The sequence below is a fragment of the Schistocerca nitens genome, chromosome 6 (genome assembly GCF_023898315.1).
Source record: "Schistocerca nitens isolate TAMUIC-IGC-003100 chromosome 6, iqSchNite1.1, whole genome shotgun sequence".
In the NCBI taxonomy this organism is placed as follows: Eukaryota; Metazoa; Arthropoda; class Insecta; order Orthoptera; family Acrididae; genus Schistocerca; species Schistocerca nitens.
Window position 1 is genome coordinate 51,637,755 of NC_064619.1, and position 22,258 is coordinate 51,660,012.

A 22,258-nucleotide genomic window follows, 5' to 3' on the forward strand; every position below is an offset into this window, starting at 1 on the left:
AAAACAGTAACATATTCTCTTTTTGTTCTGGAAGTATTTCCTGTGTATAAATGAGAATGTTATACAGTAACATGTAAGTTGCTGCTTTTGAAAAAGGATTTACTTTCCCAGCTATACTTAGTAACTGCTGTTCACCCAGTAATAATTGTTTATTGTTTATCAGACACATTTATTAATCTTCACTCAAGCTTTCTTCCTGTACTAATAGTTTGACAAAGAGCATTATCTTATGTTATAGCCCTGTATTGAATGATTGGTGTGTAATATAATTTTTTGTATCTTCCGTTTTAGGGTCGTATGATTGTACTGGACTTACAGTCTGAACTCAGTCCACATTATGAAGAACTGGATTCATATTTTGGTCAGCCATTTATTTGGTGCATGCTGCATAATTTTGGTGGCACCTTGGGTCTCTATGGTGCTATTGAAAATGTTAACGATGTAAGTAACAATGAAGGACAGTACCTTTTAAAAAACAACCGGGTGATTAGAAATCAGTAGCATTATTTTGTGCAATATTTTGTAATTTTAATAACTATGTCTTATCACAGTATGATGAGATTCTTAGATCATACTCCACCATAGGAATTTATTTAGATTTAAACTGCTGTATTCATCTACCTGCATTAGCCTATTATACATTCCATCTTAATTGTGCAGAACAGAACATTTCCATATGCAAAAGTCCTCTTGTTAGTATTTCACAGTTGCTTTGACTGTGAAACGAGACAGTGTAGTTGTTAAGGTATTAGTCATGAGTTCAGGATTAGCAAGGTTTGAAACACCATCTGGCTTGATTTAGATGATGTAGTTTTCCTGAATCATTTGGGAAAAATACTGGAGTGGTTTCTTTAATGTGGCTATGGCTAAATTCCTGCCTCATTCCTGTCCATTTGAGTTAATACTCCCTCTGTGATGAACTTGACATTAATGAGGTGTTAAAATTTAATTTTTCTGCAACAATCAGTGGATAAGTAGTAGAACTATTTAATTAATCTGTTGATAACCTGCATGGGTTATTAACATAACAGACATTATAAAGAAATGAAATTATCTGAATGATAATATGTGAACGTGGATAGACTGGTCCCCACATAATACAAGAGGTATGTAGAAGAAATGGAAAATTGCTTAGCTTTCAGACTTCGTAAGAAAGTAAAAAGTAAACACCTCCCCTCCCCCCTCACACACACACACGTCACTGTTGTCGAGGGATGACAATAGTGCTCTCTCTCTCCTGGCTGCGCTGTGGGATGAACGTAGAGCTAAGAAATGGGGAGAAATACTCCCAGCAATACTTAGTTTTCAGTGTTGCAGGCCTTTGATAAGATGTGTGACATTCTTATAACTATCACTCTCCATAACAGTCTCAATGTGGCATAGTGTATTGTTTCCCACTGTGACCTCCTTTTACAGACCGGTTACAAGTTAGATGCCAATTTGGAATGATGGGGTGCGCATTTTCCCCATTGTGTCCAGAGAAGGTCAAAGGACAATAGGGTTGACACTGTGGCCTTCATCGCCACCTTTGAAGATGACTCATTGCCTGAAAAGGTCAAGGTGATGATGTTGCGATGCCCTATGAAATCATATTTTCCTCTTTCCATGTGGTGCTTCAGGTGCTTGAGATTTGAGCACATGTCTTTGTGTTGCAATGCCAGCCCCATCTGTAGACATTGTAGATGTCAGTTGCACTCAAATGCTCCTGTTATCCCTCTCCCTGTCTGTGTCAGCGATGCAGAACACCGTTCCTCCTCTTCAACAGACTGCACCATATTCCAAAGAGAAAATAAAATACAAGCATACAAGACTCTTGAGCGACTTGTGTACCAGGAGGCCAAGAAGAAATACGGTTGTTTGCATCCTGTACATACGACAATGATGTTTGCCACAGCTGTGATATCATCCTCTCTAGCGACGGTACCCTTTCTCTTTGCTCCTTCTATGCTGAGCCCTCAAGGTTGCTCAACTAGACTTAGTTTGAAGCCATTTTGACTAGTTTTCAACCGTGACTGTCTCAAGAAATATGTAAAGTTTTTTTTAAATTTACCGCTACCAGTCACAAACTTTGTCAACTATTGCATTACTTATTTATTTAGCAACATGTTTCGAGGGAATACCTCATCTTCAGGCTAAATGACATTACAAAAACTATTTTACAATAAGGTCATACAGAAGAATAAAGATAACCACAACATTTATGAAAATACTATGTAACATCAGTGTGACCTTATTGTAAAATTGCTTTTGTAATGCCATTTAGCCTGAAGATAAGGAATTCCCTTGAAACATGGCGCTAAATAAATAAGTAGTACAGTAGTTGACAAAGTTAATGAGTGGTAGGGGTAATTTAAAAAACCTTTACATAGACTTAGTTCCTGGAGGTTGGGAGCTGCCCTCCTATTGTTTCCCCCACACCCACTTTGGGATTGTTGACTCCCCATGCACTGGAGACATCAATCCCCGACCCCCAGCCGGAGAAGCAACGCCCTTCTCTGGCATCTCTCATCAGGGAGGGGTCCCTCAGGACACTCCCAAGATTCTGCTGACATGGAATTGGGTACCAGCCAGTGGCTGAAGGAGCCACGGGTCGCTGGTTGTAGGGCTTCATTTTCCTGTTCTGTCCCTGAAACCGTGGCAAACAGTTCCTCATGGATGTCGAAATCATCCTAGGAGAAAAGGTACAAAATGGAGACCTCCAAGATGAAGGAGGTTCTGATAGTTCCTATGCCACTGGGCTCCGGGGCAGAGTTCGGGGTGACTCCTGTGGCACTGGAATTCTCCTGCACAACCTGCTTCAGAACTGATGTGTGTTGATGCCATATCCTCACAATCGTGGCTGCAGGTGAGCCTGGAGCATGACCTGCATCCTTGGTCCCCTCACATTCTCACAGGATACAAATAGTGTGATCCCCCAGTAGAAATGTACTGGTTTTATCCACCACCTGGCTGAGCTGCGACATGTTCGCTTCTGTGTTTCCTCTGCTTTCTGCATTGACCTCCAGGAAACTTGGTTCCCAGTGATGGAAACCTCTACCATCAGTAGCTGTTGAGTTTGTGTGTAAATTCTGGACTCTGTCTATGGGAAATGCATGTCAATTGATACAAATTTGAGGCTGTGGCTGTTTGTGTGAAGGTGTCTTTGAATTTTACTGTCTGTTATGGGTATTTCCATCCTGATGGTGAGGTGTCTCAGAATATGGTTGTCTGCAGTGATTTCTCAACTACACCAACACTTCCTCAATTTGGGTGATGTCAGTGCCCACAATGCTTTGTGAGGTGGAACTATGGCCACTGGCTGTTCCAAAGCTATTGAAACTGTGTTTCCAGAGCTTGATATTTGTCTACATCTACATACATACTCCACAACCCACCATATGGCACTTGCCGGGGCGTATCCTGTACCACTCTAGTCATTTTCTGTCCTGTTCCACTTTTAAATGTAGCAAGGGAAAAACTCTATATGCCTCTGTGTGAGCCCTAATTTCTTGTTTCTTATCTTCATGGTACTTACCTGATATGTTTGTTGGCAGCAGTAGAATTGTTCTGTAGTCAACTCTAAATGCCAGTTCTCTAAATTTTCTGAATAGTGTTCCTGGGAAAGAATATTGTCTTCCCTCTAGGGATTCCCAATTGAGTTCCAGATGTATGTCCGTAACACTTGTGTGTTGTTTGAATCTGCCGGTAACAAATTTAGCCTCTGAATTGCTTCGATGTCTCCCTTTAATCTGACCTGGTACGGATTCCAGGCATTCAAGCCATACTCAAGAATAGGTCACACTGGTGTCCTGTATGCAGTGTCCTTTACAGATGAACCACACTTTCCCAAAATTCCCCCAGGAAACCTAACTTGACTATTTGCCTTGCCTACCACGATCTTCATGTGCTCATTCCATTTCATATCACTTGGCAACATTATGCCCAGATATTTAAAGGATATGACTGTGTCAAGCAGGACACTTTTGATGCTGTATCCAAACATTACATGTTTGGTTTTCCTACTCATCTGCTTTAACTTACGTGTTTCTGCATTTAGAGGTAGCTGCTGTTTCAACTAGACATTTTGTCTAAGTCATCTTATATACAGTTACTGTCATTCAACTTCAACACTTTACTGTACACCACAGCATCATAAGAAAACAACCACAGATCGATGCCCACCCTGTCTGCCAGATCATTTATGTATCTAGAAAATAATAGCAGTCCTATCAAACTTCCCTGAGGCACTCCTGATGATACCCTTGTCTCAGATAAACACTCACCATTGTGGCCAATGTACTGGGTTCTATTACAGGGTGTATATGACCCGGGACAACCAGGAGATCTGGGAAAAACCGGGAATTTTTTCATCCAGGTGAAAACTGGGAAAAACACAGGAACTTTTTAGAATTCTGGGAATTTTTCATTGTTTTAGTTTTATGTTAAATTTTTGTAATTTTTACTGGTAAGAACTGATACTCTAACAAAGAATGTTACTGTATCCCGCTACTGCAGAATAATACTTCAACAATAAAACGTAAATGAGAGAAAAAAACAAAAATAACTTAAATTGCAAAGGAAATGTGCCATTTACAACAACGACACAGTGTTCATGCAAGCGTCTGCCAACAGCAAAATGTGTCAAAGACTTTAGGAAGACTATGAAATGCAATAACAACAAATTGCCTCTGATGAGCGTGAAGTCACAGCTGTTTATATCAGATTCATTTTAGCAGTTGCGAGTTGGCTCATGCGCATGTGCAGTTGAATCACATTTGAGTAGTAGTTTCTCATGCTTCTGGCTACAGGAATGTGGCTATTGGCTGTGCAAGCAGTCACAGCAAGCAGCTAGATGCTACCAGGAGAAGGGGGTGCCAAATGCATATTCTCGAGGAAAAGAAAAACTTGTTTCACAAAGCGCCTAGCTTCCAGCACACATTGGTCTATCGGTTATTCATATGATTTTGAAATGCGTACCTATTGGTTTTTGAACATTTTTGAACACATTTTAAGTTGATTTCTGAATGAATCATAAGTTGATTTTTGAATGTGTGCATACTGTACATGATGTCTCTCGGGAGAATCCTCGTCGCTTCTAGAAATAAACTTTCTGCAGACAAAAGGGGATGCGGCTATACGAGCTGAGTGGAATAAAGCCGAACAGATTAATGCCAATCGCTGTCTGATTATGTGGTTGATTGGGTTTGCGAATGATCAGTGTTGTTAAAATTACTAGCAAAATCCATATATTCAGACTACCAGAATGGAAATAAATGACTAACAGTAATAACAGGTGAGAAAGATTACGTATTATCTTCTCAGTGTATCCAAGAAAATGAAATTTTGACAGAAAATTTTTGGTCAGATTGCTACACAAGTAAGGACCAGTTGTACAGTCCCTGGCTAGCAGCCACTTAAGTTCTATTCTGGGAGTAACATGGAAAATGTGTTGTACGAGCATTTAAAACTCCTAACCGGAGAATACTCGTGGGATAACTAAACCTGTGATTCTAGCAGGGTTAGTGAAGTTAATCTGCAAACAAAATGTTGACAATGGCAGCAATAGTTACAGAATTGGTGATGACAAGATTATTAGAATGAGGAAGGAGAAGAAACGGGGGACATCACAAAAATTATGGAAGAATAAGACGATTCCAAATTTATATAAAAATTTCGTAATACTACTTTTCAATCTCATGCTTGAGAAACTGGTGCTTATGAATGAAATGTGAAACTATTTCCTAACATAAAGCTTTTTGCTTGTAGTAGGCCTAATAGGCATTTGATATTGGTACTTCGTGAATTATAGTCTGTCGTGTCATAAAAATGATCATTTGTGCCAAAACAGTCTCGTTTATTTGGCGTGTGTTACAAAATTTCTGCAATATTAGAAAGGCCTATTTTATTTTATCTAGCAGACAGTGACAAAATAGACGTAATCAGATCGAGAAACCACACCAGTCTTGGGTATCATTTGTATTAACAGCTTTTTCAGTATTAGATAACGACATTTCGATTTTTTATGTAGCAAAATGTTTGACGAACTTTGATGAGGTAATAGATTCTTTCGCAGAAAGGAAAGCACGCCATGTAAAGCTGTAGCAAGCTTAGAGAGAACAAAATGCTAGGAACTAAGAATTGAAGAAATGTGTACTTTCTTGCTTGTCTCTTGTCTTTATAGGTTTTATGTATCCTGTGTTTAATTTTATGTCACACATAACAGCAAGTTATTACCTAATAGGCAATAAAGAGTGCAAATTTTCTGAAGAGTTCTTGTTCTCCCGATTGCAAATAATCCCATCTGCTATTAATTGCGAGATTTTTTTTTTTTTAAACGAAGGGGCAGGCTGTCAAATCGGCCGACTGGGAGCAGGAGAGGCACCACAGGACATTTCAGTTTCCACTGTCCTGAATATAGTTTGATGGCATCCATTACAAAATATACATGTTTAATTCCACAGAGCGAAATACAGTGACATGCGATAGAAGACTGCTGTATGAAGAGGCGTGGCACTGCACTTTGGCACACTTGAGACCAAATAACATCTCTTACATTTCTTTCAATACATATGTTTTATATATCAGACTTTTCAGAAAGATGTGCGCTATGGGATTAACATATTTTTGAAAATTCGACTGTTTTAGTATTGACCCGGTTAGCAAATATTATAGATCCAAGGCTGATGCGCAGAGCAGTCTGAGTTACAGTGGGTAGTCTCCACGTGACCCTTGTTTACATTTAGTGATTTTGCTGTTTCTCCTTCATTTATTCTCACGTAAAATGAAAACAAAACAGATATCTGTGGCCTGGAGCTATCAAGTGAATTAAAATACATTCACATAATTACAGAAGGATAAAATATTTTATTAGTTTCAGATTTTATTTTATTTCTACATTTCTGACAGTCAAGCATTAATCGCCTTGCACAACAATGAAGTTATTTTTGTCTGTCTTCTAAAGAAATTTGACTTTTATTAACCTTTTCCCAGAGGCAGTCAATGTATTTGAAACGAAATGCTTAATTCCACAGTACTGGCTAGTTTCAACTGTTCGCTGAATTTCAAGTGCACGTTTTCATCTGCTCCAAGAAAATTTACATCCCGAAAACCACACTGAAAAGCTTAATATCAGGTCGAGGTCTACTTCATTGGGAATCTGGACATACGAATGTGCACTTTAAGTATGCACATTAAATGTGCACATTTTAGCATGGTTTACGAAATTCCGATGCTCTTGGAGTATCCTTTGTTGTCTTGTTTCTTTTATGGCATAATGTAAGATCTTTCAATGTTTTACACGTACATACATACGGGCTTCCTACGTCATGGTAGCTGTGCAAGTGCGGTGTCGCACCTTACCTGTGCTCTCTGGCAACTGCTGAAACGAACCTATTTCTAACAGGTTGCGGGAAAATATTGCGAATGGTGGTTTGAAAAGCGTTACTTTCAAAGTAAATATCCTTTTACGTAAGTTGAACTGTGTGCGAGACTGTACAATGAATTTCTTAAATCACAGAGCGTTTGACTCTCATTTAAATATGAACTCTTTGATGACAAGCCATTTAGAAGAATTTCGAACCCTGAAGATCAGACATTTATGTCATTATTAAAAATTTTACTGGCACATTTGTGTGATATATTTTAAAGTGTAACATGCACAAAAAAGATCAACATTATATGCGAAAGCTTAGCTTCTCTTGGAGCTTATTAACCTTGGAGACCAGTATTATATGTGAAAGTTTTGCTTTTCTTGTAGCAACACTATATATACTAATTCAAACTATTAACTTTCATTGTTTGTGTGTTCGTGCTACTTAACAGCGATGTTGCTGTTGGCTGACCACATCACGTGTCCTATGCTCTGAATATCCGTTGTCATCAGCTGGCGAGATCACGTGAAGTGCATCACAATCTCGATTTCAATGATTCATGAAGTAACATGCGGTTTTTGGTGGAATTCCAATGTATACTATCGTAATATGAAAATATGTAGCGTACATGTTGCTGCACATCAAAGATATCCAAAACGCGTCCTTTTCCCTGAGTTTCGTTTTCTAAAGTGTCGGGAAATTCTACGCCAGTGTAAAAAACTAAACCAATTCAAAGAAGTTTTGCAGTTCCGAGGGAAAATATACTGTCACTTAACACGGAAAAAATATGTTTTCACCTGGGAGAAAGTGTATTTTTAACTGGGAAATACGGGATTTTTTTTTCTCCTTGTCCTCGTATACACCCTGTATTACTTAAGAAGCCTTCAAGCCACTTGCATACCTGGGAACCTATTGCATATGCTCGTACCTTTGCTAACAGGCTGCAGTGGGGCACTGTATCAAATGCTTTCTGGAAATCTAGAAATATGGAATAACTTTCATCCATAATTTGGAGTGTATCATGTGAGAAAAGGATGAGCTGAGTTTTGCACAAGCGATGCTTTCTTATTACATTCGAACTGAGAACATGTTCAAGGATTCTGCAGCGAACTAATGTTAGGCATTTTGATTCGTAATTTTGTGGATCTGTTATTTTACCCTTCTTTTTTCAAGTCACTTGGGTCTTAGTGCTGGGTGATAGACTGGTTATAAATGCAAGCTAAGTAAGGTACCACTGCTGTAGAGTGCTCTTTGTAAAACCGAACTGGGAGTCCATCTGGACCTGGCGACTTATTTGTTTTCAACTCTTTCAGCTGTTTCTCTGCACCAGGGGTGCTTATTAATGCGTCATCCATACTGGAGTATGTTCAATGGTCAAACGACATTACATTTGTAAGATTCTCCTGTGTGAACAATGTCTTATATGTGAAGTGTAAAACTTCTGGTCTCATTTTGCTGTCTTCAGCTGCCACACCAGACTGGTCAATGAGTGACTGGATGGAAGCCTTAGACCTGGATAGCGATTTTACATAGGACCAGAATTTTCTCAGGTTCTCGGCCAGATCTTTTGAGGAGATATGACAGTTGTTGTTGTTGTTGTATGCTCTGTGCATAGATCTTTTTAGAGACTCCCGAAAGTCTACTAAGCTTTGTCTCTCGATTACTGCTGGTCCAACACACTTTGTTGTGGCATATGGATCTTACTTGGCCACTTATCTTTCCATTTGCAGCTCTTGTCCTCTTCCCTCCATCCATTGGAGAGTCTACGATGACCTTGGTGACAGTGATCATTTTCAGATTGTCCTGCCCCTCCCTCAGTATCACTCACCTGTGTGTCCAAGCAGATGGGCCCACAACAATGCTGACTGGGATGCTTTTGCCTCTGCCGTCATCCTTAGCACCCTGCTATGTGGAGGTATCAATGTGGCTGTCTTGAGCACATCCACAGCCATTCTATCAGCAGCAGACTTAGTGATCCCCTATTCCTCAGGATCCCACAGTCAGAAGATAATATCTTGGTGGACTTCAGGAGTTGCCATGGCCATTAGAGATTGCATATGGGCTCTTCAACACCTTAAGCAACATCACTGATGGAGGCACCTCACTGTTTTTAAACCACTCCGTTCCCATGTCTGCCACATAATAAAATGACGGAAACAAGATCATAGGGACCGAACAGTTTGTTACTACCATTGAGCTGCATACCCCTCCTTTGCAGGTTTGTGCAAAGGTTCGACGTCTTTATGGACACCAATCCCCCACAAGTGTACCTGGTGTCTCCCTGAATGGTGTTGTCTGTACTGACCCAGATGCTGTTGCTGAACATTTGGCTCTGTATTGTGCTTGAGCATATGCACCTAAGACTGATTTTGTTGCACTTTGTGTCCTCAAACTGTGGGTGGAGTGAGTTCACTTACTTTTCACTGCACGTCACCTGGAGACATATAATGCTCCATTCCATGAGTGTGAATTCCTCAGTGCCCTAGCCCTTTGCCCTGACATGGCTCCAAGCCCAGACAATATCCACAACCAAATGGTCAAATACTGATTGGTGGATTGCCAACATCACGTCCTTGCCATTTTCAGCTGTATCTGGAGTGAAGATGAGTTCCTATCTCAGTGGCATGCAAGCGTGGTCATCTTGGTTCTGAAACTCGTAACCACCCCCTTCAGCTATTGCCCAATTCGTCTTACTAGTTGTCTCTGCAAGTTGTTTGTAAGCATTGTGAGCCGGCAGCCGTGTTGGTACCTTGTGTTGTGGGGTCTTTTAGCTCCTTCCCAGGGCAGTTTTCACCAACGCCATTCTATTGCTGATAATTCAGTCTGTGTGGAGTCCGCTATCTGGTCAGCTTTTGCTGACATAAACGCCCTATCGGCGTCTTCTTTGACTTGCAAAAAGCTTATGACACCACTTAGCATCATCCCTACATGGGTGGAGTCTCTGGGGCCTGCTCCCGATTTTTGTCCAGAACTTTTTGTCACACCATACATTTCGGGCTCAAGTTGGTGCTTCCCACAGCATTACCATTGGTGTAGCTGCATCTGTGGGGTCTACGGTGTTACCTTCCCTGTACGCTGAGGATTTCTGCATTTACTGTTGCTCCTCAGTTGTGGATGTTCTGAACTACCAACTACAGGGTGCCATACAAAACGCGCAGTTCTGGGCTGTCACCCATAGTTTCAGTTTTTAACCACCAAGACATTTGTTACACTCTTCTGTTGACACTGTACTGTCCATTAACAACCAGAACACTACCTTGATGACCAATTGCTCAATGTGGTGAAGTTTTATTGTTTGTTTTGGACTGGTATTTGATGCTCAGTTGATATAGCTTCCTTGTCCTCACCAACTGAAGTGAACATGCTGGTCTTTCTTCAAAACTCATCACTGTGCCAGTAATACTAGCTAGGGTGCAGACAGCCCTATGCTTTTGTGGCATTACGAAGCTCTAATCCCGTCCTGTCTTGATTATGGGACTCTAGCATAAAGCTATGCATTGCCTTCAGGTTGCGGATGCTGGACCTGGGTACCATTGTGGAGTCTGATTTCTGACATGTGCCTTTTGGACCAGCCCTCTGAACAGCATAATTTAATCCAGGTGAATGCTTCGATGGTTCCTTTGAAATGGACATGGCCAGTTTCTTCTTGTGTTCTTGTTAAATTTAAGCTTGTGCTTCATCTCTAATAATTGATGGCATGCTAAACACTAATTTTCCTTTCTTCCAAAACAGTACCCTGTTTGCAACTGGGATTTATTGCCTCATGTAGTTTTCTAAGTATTTGTATCCTGTCATTGGGAAATGCCAGTGTGCATTGTGAGTCATCATGTAGATGGCTTATTTTAACGCTTTGAGCATCCAATGATGATGTTCCTGCACCATTATTAATGTCTGTGCCAGGTGACATATGAGAGACAGAGGTACACAAGTGGCAAGTGTGGTGTTGGCTTCTGTACTCTATAGAGAGTAGGTGATTCAGGGTGGGATGGTTGCATGCTATTTGTTGTTGTTGTTTTATGCATTGAATTGATGAGCAGTCTTTTGCACTGTGGCACATCCATCCACTGTTTCAGTCTGCAGTAGTTGATAATTACCTCTGTCATTGACATGTTGTTGGTTGTGACAGTTGATTCTGGTGATGACAGCTCTTGCGAAATCAAAGTACCCACACTACACCCTTGACACAATGTCAACCGTTGAAGATTGAGTGTTCTATGAATCCGGCACACGTAATCTGGTTACGATGATATGTGATAGTGTAATGCATTGTTTTTGTCCTCCTGTTGACTATCATAGGGAGGATGACATTCCACCCAGGTGACAAGTTGAACTAGGTAATTTCATTTGCTGCGGAGAGAAGATAACTTTCTATCTAATACAACAGCTACTTATAATTTAACTGCTCTTAATTGTATGTGAGGATGAACTGCTACTCACTAAATGCTGGAGGACAGAAAAAAGGGCAAATACATTGAAAGGAAGGAAAATTGCTCAGTTTTTCACAGGAAACACAGTTCTTGTTGAATCCTGCCTTGACGTCAAATATGTGGGGTCTAGGAAGCCTGCCGTCTCAGATCGATAGACAACATTCAAACAAATTGTATTAATGAGTTTTATTATGAAGTGAACAATGACAGTACTTAACTTTGACAATAACACAGAAGTGTCGCAAGCAAAGGGTGACATGCAAATAAGAAATCTCTTCAGTATATACAATTCCTGAGTCACTGGTCTTCAAGTGCCTAATCTTGTTGCTGCTGTAGAAGTGGGCCACGATGAGTTGGCACAGAACTTATGTCCTCTTCGCATTGAGGTTGCTGCCATTGCATTGTCATCAAGGAGAGGGGCCGGTTAGCGTGCAATTGGCTGGCATCTTTTTCACAGCCCTCTCTGCTCTTTTGTTTCCGAATGGCGTTCCGGCGCTTGACTTCATGCCAGAACAGTGCTGGGGTAGGACATTTAAGTGCATTGAAGGACAAGGCAGGGTGCCACTACAAAGAACACAAAAGAAATGGGTGAATTCAGGGGAAATGTGGAGGATAAAGAGAAGAAGATAAAGAGATAAGAAAAGATTCCAGCGAGTGAGCTAGAATAGATTAGAAAAGTGAGAGGCTAATATAGGCAGGAAGGTGCAGTGAGTTGGTTACAGAATAGGGAGGGATTCAGGGGAAGGTGATTTTGGTTAGCAGTGCATCAAAAAGTGCTCCAGAGAGAGTTTCCATGTGCATAATTCAGAAAAGTTGATGTTAAAGAAAAATTTAAGTTGCACTGGTTTCAAAGGAGCCATTTCACTCAATTACATAGTAGTGTGCAGCACACTCTACAGCTGGGTGTTCCTGTTGGTCCTCAGCCTCAGTCTGACAGTAACCATTCATTATAATGGGTACTGTAAGACATGAAAGGAAGCAAGATGAAGTAAATACATTAGTAATTAGGTAAAGAACTTACCAGCATTAACAAACAAACAAATTAAACAAAAACTAGATACTGTGTGGTAATGGAATGTCCTTGGTGGACTGAAAATAATGGAAGCAATAAAGTTAACAACTCACCTTACAGCTTAGCTGTTGAGTGGTTGATAGGAACAGATGCTGTATGTGACTGAAAATGTTGCTAAGATTTTGGACGATGCCCTTCTTCAGAATTAACTAGTATAAAATGAAACACACACACACACACACATTTGTATACACACACATACACCTGCACAGCTACAGTGTCCCAGACAACTACAATATAGCTGAAACTGTCAGGGTGAGTTGTGAATTGTGGCTGGATAGTTCATTCAGAAAGTTCTTGGCTTGTAAGAGAGTATGTTCTGGATTTTATTCCCAATCTCTCACACAGTTTTAGTCTGCCAGGAAGTTTTGATATTTACTTTGACCTAAAAGGACAAAAAAATTATCCATATAACATGGCTGATGAAAACTGTTGTGGTTCTATGTTCTTTATTTGAGAAGATTTCCACTGTTCCTTGAACATAGCTGGTAGTGTTTCGAGAACTTCCACGTTAATTCGAGAACCACTCGGCCTACCACCATCTCGAACACACAGTATTTTCAATATAAGTGTGAGAGAGCTTATTTACTGCGCATCACCTGTCTGTGTGTGCAGGTTCGAAGTTAGTTGTGAGAAAACTGTAGGCATGGTGGTCGAACGGCACCGACAAGTGTTTGCCAGTCGCGCCATGGAAACCATAGTGAAAGAACAAGGAATGTTTAAGTATTCAGTGCTGTTCTGTAACTTTGGTGATTGTAGTGACTAAAGAACAATGGAGTTGAAAAAAGGCTTTTAATTAATGTTCATTTTGGACATGGAGAAGATAACACATGTATTGAGTTCATATTAAGAAAGGACAAGTTTATCAAGCCAACCTTACCTTATATGTAAATCTACTTTGTTTCTAAACTTTGTAGATGCAAAGGGACTTACTTGATAGTATTTGTTTATGTGGAGACTGAGATTTGTAAAAGTTTGATGTTCAAATGTACTTCGTTGAGTGAAGCAAAAGAAATTGCGTACGCCTGCTTATTTTTATAAGTAGAAAGAGTCTTGAGAAATTCCTGTTCCTAACAAATATACTTCGGAGAAGAAGAGAAAAGGAGGTTGGAGCAGCAAGCTAACCAGCAAGTAAAGTCGGCTGACAGTCTCAAGTAAGTCATATCATTAAAGAAGTGGGAGTTGGCGCACATACTTCACCACTTTAAGTCATCCAAAGTGTTAGAATGTGCCGACCTATGTGAAAGGATGGAAGAAAACAGGAATTTTGAGATGAAAACAGATAACAAGATATTTGTTGACATAGCAACCGAGCATAACAAGACAAAAGAACCGTTTCACGGAATTGGATTCTGCCTAAAAATTCAAATGGTGAAAAGTAGTAAATGCAAAGAAAGGGAAGATGTAAGAAAGTAATAAGGTTAAAAGAACGGAGAGAAGATCTCAACATATTAGACTAAGAAGAGATACATTGAGAACAATTTGACTAAGAAGGTCTGATGTGGGGAGTATACAGCTCTCACACATCGTGGGTACGCAGACACAGAAACCAGCATCCAATGCTGCCAGCACCAGTTGCTGTCCTTCGGTGCTGACCTGCTTCCACATCCGCTCACCGATGTCTACGTAGAAACCAACAAATGATGCCACCAGCACCAGTTACTGTTCACCGGTGCTTGTTACATATCTGCTCGCGACACAGCCTAAACTCTACGTGGGATGAGCGTAAAACAGAACTTCACTGTTTTTGTAAAAACTAGTAAGAACTGTTAAGTGAACAATATTACTGTAGTTATTCTACTCAGAGTTGAACTTTTTAAAAATGATTATTAGGTCTAAAGTTAATAAGAATATGGATAACTTAGGACAAATGGAAAAAAACTCAAGAACCAGCTGACTTTGAGAGTCAGTAGAGAAATGCCAGACTGGTCTGAGTTAGTAAACCTAATCTAAGTTCAAAATGCTAAATTAGATACACAGAGTGCAGATTCAAAACTCTAAAGAAAGAACTAGGCTCAGTAAATTCTCAGTTAAGTTTGCTAAATGCCAAAGTAGAATTACAAAGCAAAGAATTTAGTAGTTTATGCAAAAGCATGGGAGCTTTAAAGACCAAATTTTACAATTTAAATACTAAAATAGTTGATAGGAAATTAGAATTAAAGAATGAAGTAACTAACTATTTAAACCTCCATGTAAATCAACTGGTCATTGACTTTAGTCAGAAACAGAATGATCAAATCCAGGGTTTGACAAAGAAATTAGAATTTGATACTGAGGAAAGATGTGATATGGTTGAATCTGAAACTAATTAAAAGTTAGTTGTGGTGTCACCGCCAGACACCACACTTGCTAGGTGGTAGCTTTAAATCGGCTGCGGTCCGGTAGTATACGTCGGACCCGCGTGTCGCCACTGTCAGTAATTGCAGACCGAGCGCCACCACACGGCAGGTCTCGAGAGACTTACTAGCACTCGCCCCAGTTGTACGGACGACTTAGCTAGCGATGCACACTGACGAAGCCTCGCTCATTTGCAGAGCAGATAGTTAGAATAGCCTTCAGCTAAGTCAATGGCTACGACCTAGCAAGGCGCCATAGCAATTGATAGTTATCGTATGAAGCATGTCTCATCAAGAACGATGTATACAAATGATGGATTAAAGTTAAGTATTCCAGAAGCTACGTACTTTTCTTTATAGCATTCATTACATATCCTGTTTCAGACCTCACGCCATCCTGCGTGAGCTTATAGCGTGCATTTCGGCCTTCTTTAGCAATATAACATTAGGATCATTTGAAAATGTATGTAATGTTAAGTTTGATACTGTTAAGTACGGGTTGCATACTTTATAAGAGTGCGTCAACAAGCAAGATAAGTTAATGCCAATAATCCAATCACAAATTACAGGCGCTAATACGTGAGTAGATAATGTAGAAAGAAACTTCAAAGAGAAACTAGTGAACTCAGACATTATAAATGTAAGTAGTTTGGAGGAACAGGTGGAGGAAAATAGATTGAAAAGTTGCCGCTAGAGTAGCCTCCGAGAATGTATCGCCTACTGTTCTTTCCGAACTTTCAGATACCCAAAAAGTTGTAGATGACTTGTGGGAAGAATTCAAACTTATCCAGGACAAAGTGGAAAAATGGACAACTTCACCTAATTTTGTGTTAACTGGTGAAGTAGTTACTGATTTACAACGGGGAGCGAATTTGCGGTTATCGAGACAATTCACTACGTTTAAGCCAGACGGGGATGTACATCCATCTCATTTTTTGAAAAGATTCAATCAAGCTTTGCCAAAGAACTGGGAAGATCCTAAGAAAATTGAATTTACTGTTGGGTACCTTTTAGGGGAAGCCTCAGAATGGGGTACTGTAAATATTGAGAACTTTTCTTCTTGGGAAGACTTCCAGAGGAAATTTAAAGAGAAATACTGTTCGGCTGGTGCACTAGAGAAGTTAATATCAGATTTTTGGGACCCAAAATATTGTAATAATATGTGGGATACTATGAGAAAATATTTCGACTGGCATTTAACACATGTGAAGTATTTGGATAAACCGATGGAGTAAGAGGGATTGGTTAGAATTTTAATTAGACATTTACCCATCTGTGCAAGGAAAGATATCTTGTGTAGCGGCTGGAAAATGGTTGAAGAATTGTTATCTTTTGTTGACACTCTAGATGCAATAAATAAAGACCGTAATGAAATTCTACGTCAAGGGGAAAATCTGAACTACAAAAGAAGTAGTGGTAATTTATTTTAGAAAACATGAGGCTAACCTAGCTAGAGTACACCAATGCAACAGAAAAATGGTAATGACAATTATCAAAAGAAACATCCACCTTCGAATTTAGATCCATAACTTCGCAGGAATTTGCACTGAGTATTAGTAGAACACAAAGTGGTAACATAGTATCTCGATTCGGTAACCAACATGTGATTTCTGATAATGAGGAAAACGTGGTGTGATCTGGATCCAGGGCCGGGGCCCAAGTCATAGAGATACACTAGGAGGCCTAATTAATGATAAGTATGTTAATTTCATGCACAAAGTACTGACAAAAGAATGGTTACTGCTGGAAGAACAAAACCTAGTTATCAACAATCCACAACCTATAATAGCAGGGACCATGGAGACTTTTGAAGTTTACATATTTATAGACTCAGGGAGTGAAGTATCACTCATATCTAGCATATTCTTTAACTCATTAAAGACTAACCAACACCTACTGCTGTTACCAGTAACTGGAGTTTACATAGTCAGTATAACAGGAACAAAAAGTAAGGTTGTGAAACATGAAACACAAGTGAATTGCAGCATTGGAAAGGTATTATTTCATCAAACACTGTTGATAGTAGAAAATATAAATAGAGATGTTTTATTTGGTTTAGATTGGTTATTAGAATTTAAAGTCATCTTAAACTTTGAGGAAAATCTTATATGTTTTGGAAAAGGGGACAGTAGATACTGGATATCGTTTGTGACAGACTGCTACATTGGTAAACAAACAACTGAGTGTCAGTGTCTGCGATTAACAACTACTGCACAATTGTCACCAGAGATCGATAGTGTAGGTCATGTATCACATTGAGCTGACATACAAGACAAATTAAACACGTCTATAATATTAACTAGTGAGATAAAATCCCAATGGAATATGAAGTAGTGTTTTCCTATTGTCCAGGTAATATCAGCGACTACATATGTAAGTGTAAAATCAAAGATGACACTCCATTCTTCTGTAAGCTGTATCCAATACTGGTAAGTTTGAAAGAAGCAGTTAGAGAGGAAATCAACAAAATGATTGATTACAATATAATATAACGTAGCTCCAGTGTCATGAATAACTCTTTGGTCATGGTGAAAAAAGCTACAGGTGGGGTACGATTAGTGTTAGACGTATGGACATTGAATAAGCATATAGAGACACAAAGAGACAGACCAATTAACATCAACGAATTGTTATCCAAATTTGAGAGAGCAAGGTTTTTTAGCATGATGGATCTGACTGCGGGATATTGGCAAATTAGGTTACATCCAGAACAATGTATTGCCTTTTCGACTTAATATTTCTGTATCGATATTTATACGTGTACTGGATGAAGCATTAGGGAGAGATCTATTGAAGGATTTAGTAATATATGTAGATGATATCCTGATAATATCAGCTTCTTGGGAAGAACATTGTCTAACATTGCGTAAGACCCTGAAAAGATTTAAAGAGAAAGGTATTATCGTGAAGCTATCTAAATCATATTTTGCGCATCAAGAGCTTAAGTTTTTAGGTCATATTGTAGGGGTGCAGGGAATTAGACCGGACCCTGACCACATCAAAGCTATTAAAGGATGTCCACATTCTAGAAACTTAAGACAGCTGAAGGGATTTATAGGAATGGCTGGATACTATCGATGGTATGTATGAGGGCAAGAACTGAATGACCCAAAAATTTTACGTTTATTAAGGAAGGGTTTGGGATCAAGAGGCAAATGATGTGTTTGGAAATGTCAAAAGAGCACTTGTTGAATCGCCGATATTACACCATCCGGTTATGGGCGAACCATTTAAAATTTCAACAGGCGCATCTGATTACGGTATTGCTGCAGAACTTTTCTAAGGAGAGTGAGATCTAAATAATGTAGAACACTGAACCATAGCTTTTGCTATATGTAGTCTAAATAGGCATGAATTGAATTACACAGCTACTGAAAAAGAACTGTTGACAATTGTATGGAGTATCCAAAAATTTCAGACACTAATATGGGGGTCAGAAATCCACATTTATACCGACCATCAAGCTTTATCTTTTCTAATGAGTAGTCATTTATTACATAGTAGGTTAATGCACTGGATGCTTTTCCTGCAAGAATATGATATTAGGATACAACATGTAAAAGGTTCTGAGAATATTGTACCGGACGCTTTGTCTAGGTTACCCATAGGCATGGAAGAATTAAAACGTACGAAAGGACCCAGTGCTATATTTGCAATTAATTTTATGTCATTAGAACATCCGAACATCAGAGTACAAGAGATGGCTCAAAGAATAATGGAAAATATCCATCATGATCCCTATTTTACAGAAATGTTTTCTATGTGTATCCGAAATTCCTTCCCTCCTAATCAAGTGAGAAAATGGAAAATTATGGGTCATAATTTGTTTTAGAGAAACAGTGTAACATCGCAACGTTGGAGCTTGTGCATTCCGAAGGTAATGGAAGACACACTAGTGTGGTATATTCATACAGGATATGGACACTTCGGAATAAGTAAGTGTATAGCTCATATGAATAGGTTTTCCTATTTTAAGAAGCTAGGTCAAAAAGTAGCATCTTTAATTAGAGCCTGTGAGATATTTCAGAAGGTGAAAGGAGTAATACTCATGTGAAATACAAAATGTATCTGATTATCCCTAAGTCGTTACAAGATCTCACAGCAGCAGATTTTTTTGGACCAATTCCAAAATGAAAGGAGGAAGATCATACATTTTGGTTATTGTAGAGTGTTGGTCAAAATATGTTAAACTATATCCAATCAAGCCACTTCAGGAACTTGAGATTGAGACAGTCCTCAAACAAGGGGATGCCCTCTCATGTGTTCTGTTCAATGTCATCTTAGAGAAAGTAATAAAAGAGTGTAGGCAACAGGAGTGGGCTCGAGTAGAGATGGACAGTAACTTCAGTTGTCTCGCATATGCAGATGACATAGTACTGCTAAGTGAATCAAAGCACGAGTTGAAAGAAATGTACCAGAAAATGGACAGTTACGCACAGAAGGTGGGGCACAAAGTGAATCGAGACAAAACAGAGTTCATGCAATTAGGAAGAGACAAAAGCAGGAAGAATTTCTTGAGATAAAGAAGGTAAAGAGCAAAAGAATACAATGGGTGGGCCATGTAGCCTGTAGGCCAGATTGAAGACAGGCGAAGATGGCACTAGCGGGGAAACCAAACACCAAACACCCCATTGGATGACCAAGGCAGCACTGGATGGATTACCTGGCAAAGGACCTAGCAGCCCTGGAATTTAAGACACCTGGAGGAACTGGGCACAAAACAGGAAGGAATGGAGGCAGTTTGTGGAAGCAGCTTGTGGTCTGCAGGGCCTGTGATCGCTGAATATCTGTCTATCTATCTATATCCAATCAAAAGAGCAAATACGCAGACAGTTATACACTGTTTACAACAATACTTTCTGGAGGCAGGTAAACCAAAACAGTTTCTCACCGATAATGGACCATAATTTGTGAGTAACGAATTTAGAGTTTCTAGCTTGGGAAGGTATTCGTCAAGTATTAATATCCAACTATAACCCGTCCTCGAATCCATGTGAAAGAGTTGTCGTTGTTGTTGTTGTTTGTTGTTATTGTCTTCAGTCCTGAGACTGGTTTGATGCAGTTTTCCATGCTACATACAGTAAAGCTGCATGCCCTCGGGAAAAATTACGTCTGTAGTTTTCCCTTGCTTTCAGCCGTTTGCAGTACCAGCACAGCAAGGCTGTTTTAGTTAGTGTTACAAGGCCAGATCAGTCAATCATCCAGACTGTTGCTCCTGCAACTACTGAAAAGACTGCTGCCCCTCTTCAGGAACCATATGTTTGTCTGGCCTCTCAGCAGACAGATACCCCTCCGTTGTGGTTGCACCTACGGTACAGCTATCTGTATCGCACTGAGGCACGCAAGTCTCCCCACCAGCGGCAAGGTCCATGGTTCATGGGGTGGAGGGGGGCAGGGGGGGGGCGGTTTGGGGGTGTGAAAGAGTTCTAAAGAAATTGGGAAATTATGCCATACCTACTGCCATGAAAAACACACTTTATGGGCAACAAAAATGAAAGACTTTGAACTTATTATAAATGAATTACCACATTTGCCAACAGGGTTAACACCTTTAGAAGTAGTAGGCAAACCTGTTGTAGGAGACCCTCTAATTAAATATTTTAATTGGCCTGAACATCCTACTGTAGATTACGAATGGAAGCAGGAAATTGTTTCTAAGAATTTAGTTGAGGAGGCCCAACAAAGCTTGAGTAAGCATAATGAGAAAGCTGTAGAACCTCAGTACAAGGTCGATGACCTAGTTCTTATAAAGCAACATCTTCAAAGCACTGCCATGAAGAAAGAAACACAGAAGTTTTTCCAAAAATATGAAGGACCATACCGAGTACAAACGGTAATCCATACCAAGACATTATTTTTAGTGGATCCTACAACTGGGTCAGGATAAGGGAAGGTACAATGTGAAAGACGTAAAGTTGTATCTCCCCCACGATAACATTCTTAGTTAACGGGCGGAGTGACAACCGTTGGGTCCCAAGTTGTTTTCGGTATTTCTTGTGTAATAATTTTCCTGCACTGAATTCCCCAAACTCTTAAACTATTCTATCATCCCTCACTTAGAAGTACAGGAAAGAACCATGCCAGCGAGAACTGCTCCTGGTAAGAGATTTTCTTGTTCCAGTCAGTTAGATGTCCCGACTTTGCTCGGCTGCAGCACGAGGCGGAAATTTGTACACATGTTGTCTCCGATCACAGTCATTTGGCACAGCCTTGGGACAGAGTATATTAGGTGCCTGGTCAGTTCTTATCTCCCTCGGCCATGGGAATACTATTCTCAGACTGAGTGTAATATAGTCAAGCCAACTTTTGCCATTTTTGCTCTACACGAGGTTTCCGTCCTTGCTGAGCTGGTGTTAGGACAACTGCATTATTCTTTGAAAGACGTACCGCCATAGTCGGGCCAGAATTCAAATTTATATTTCCTAATGCATATTTGTCTTAATGAACGGAAGCGAATATTATGTTAGCTGAACATATAATATTGGATGACTAATTAAATAATGATGATACTATAGCATATAATTTTCTACTTTGTACAGAATATTTTATATCTTTTATGTGATGTGATGTAGATGGGAGGATTTGTATCAGTTTGAAAGGGGTGGGTATTGTGGATAACAGCATGGTTTACGAGAACACACAAATCATGACTAACACAAAACATACACCACACCTTTCAAATAACCCTCGTGATCAAGTGTGACTGGTTCTTCATCACTTGCCATTTCAATAGGGTTGCTAAGATTTCCTTCGGGGACCTCAAGGGTGAAGGTGGTAATGTCCGTTCTGTAGGAGACGATTTAACACCAAACCTCCTCCGCCTTCTCACTCAAGTACCTGCGGGGTAGGGATCCTGGGGAAGGGGCGTGGGAAGGGTTTCCTGTCTTTGAGGCTATCTTCTTTCTCTTCTTCGATCTTAGCAAACACTTCTATTTATTTCCTTTCTTACTTCTCATTTGAGGACCCATCTATTTTTTTCCCTCTTTTCGTATTCACATACTTCTGTCGCAGAAGTCCTTCCTATTTTCCGTGGTTTCCAATAACCTACATCTTATAGGCCGGAGAATCAGACTA

At 39.8% G+C, this 22,258-nt stretch overlaps 1 protein-coding gene across 8 annotated transcripts in view; it reads left to right on the forward strand.

The window, feature by feature from the left end:
- LOC126262725 (alpha-N-acetylglucosaminidase) overlaps positions 1-22,258 on the forward strand; it is a 367,572-nt gene that overhangs the window by 142,370 nt on the left and 202,944 nt on the right. For all 8 annotated transcript variants that reach the window (XM_049959519.1, XM_049959518.1, XM_049959521.1 and 5 more), the window contains exon 10: positions 292-441. In XM_049959519.1, the coding sequence (XP_049815476.1) occupies positions 292-441 (150 nt within the window). The remainder of the gene's footprint in view (positions 1-291; positions 442-22,258) is intronic.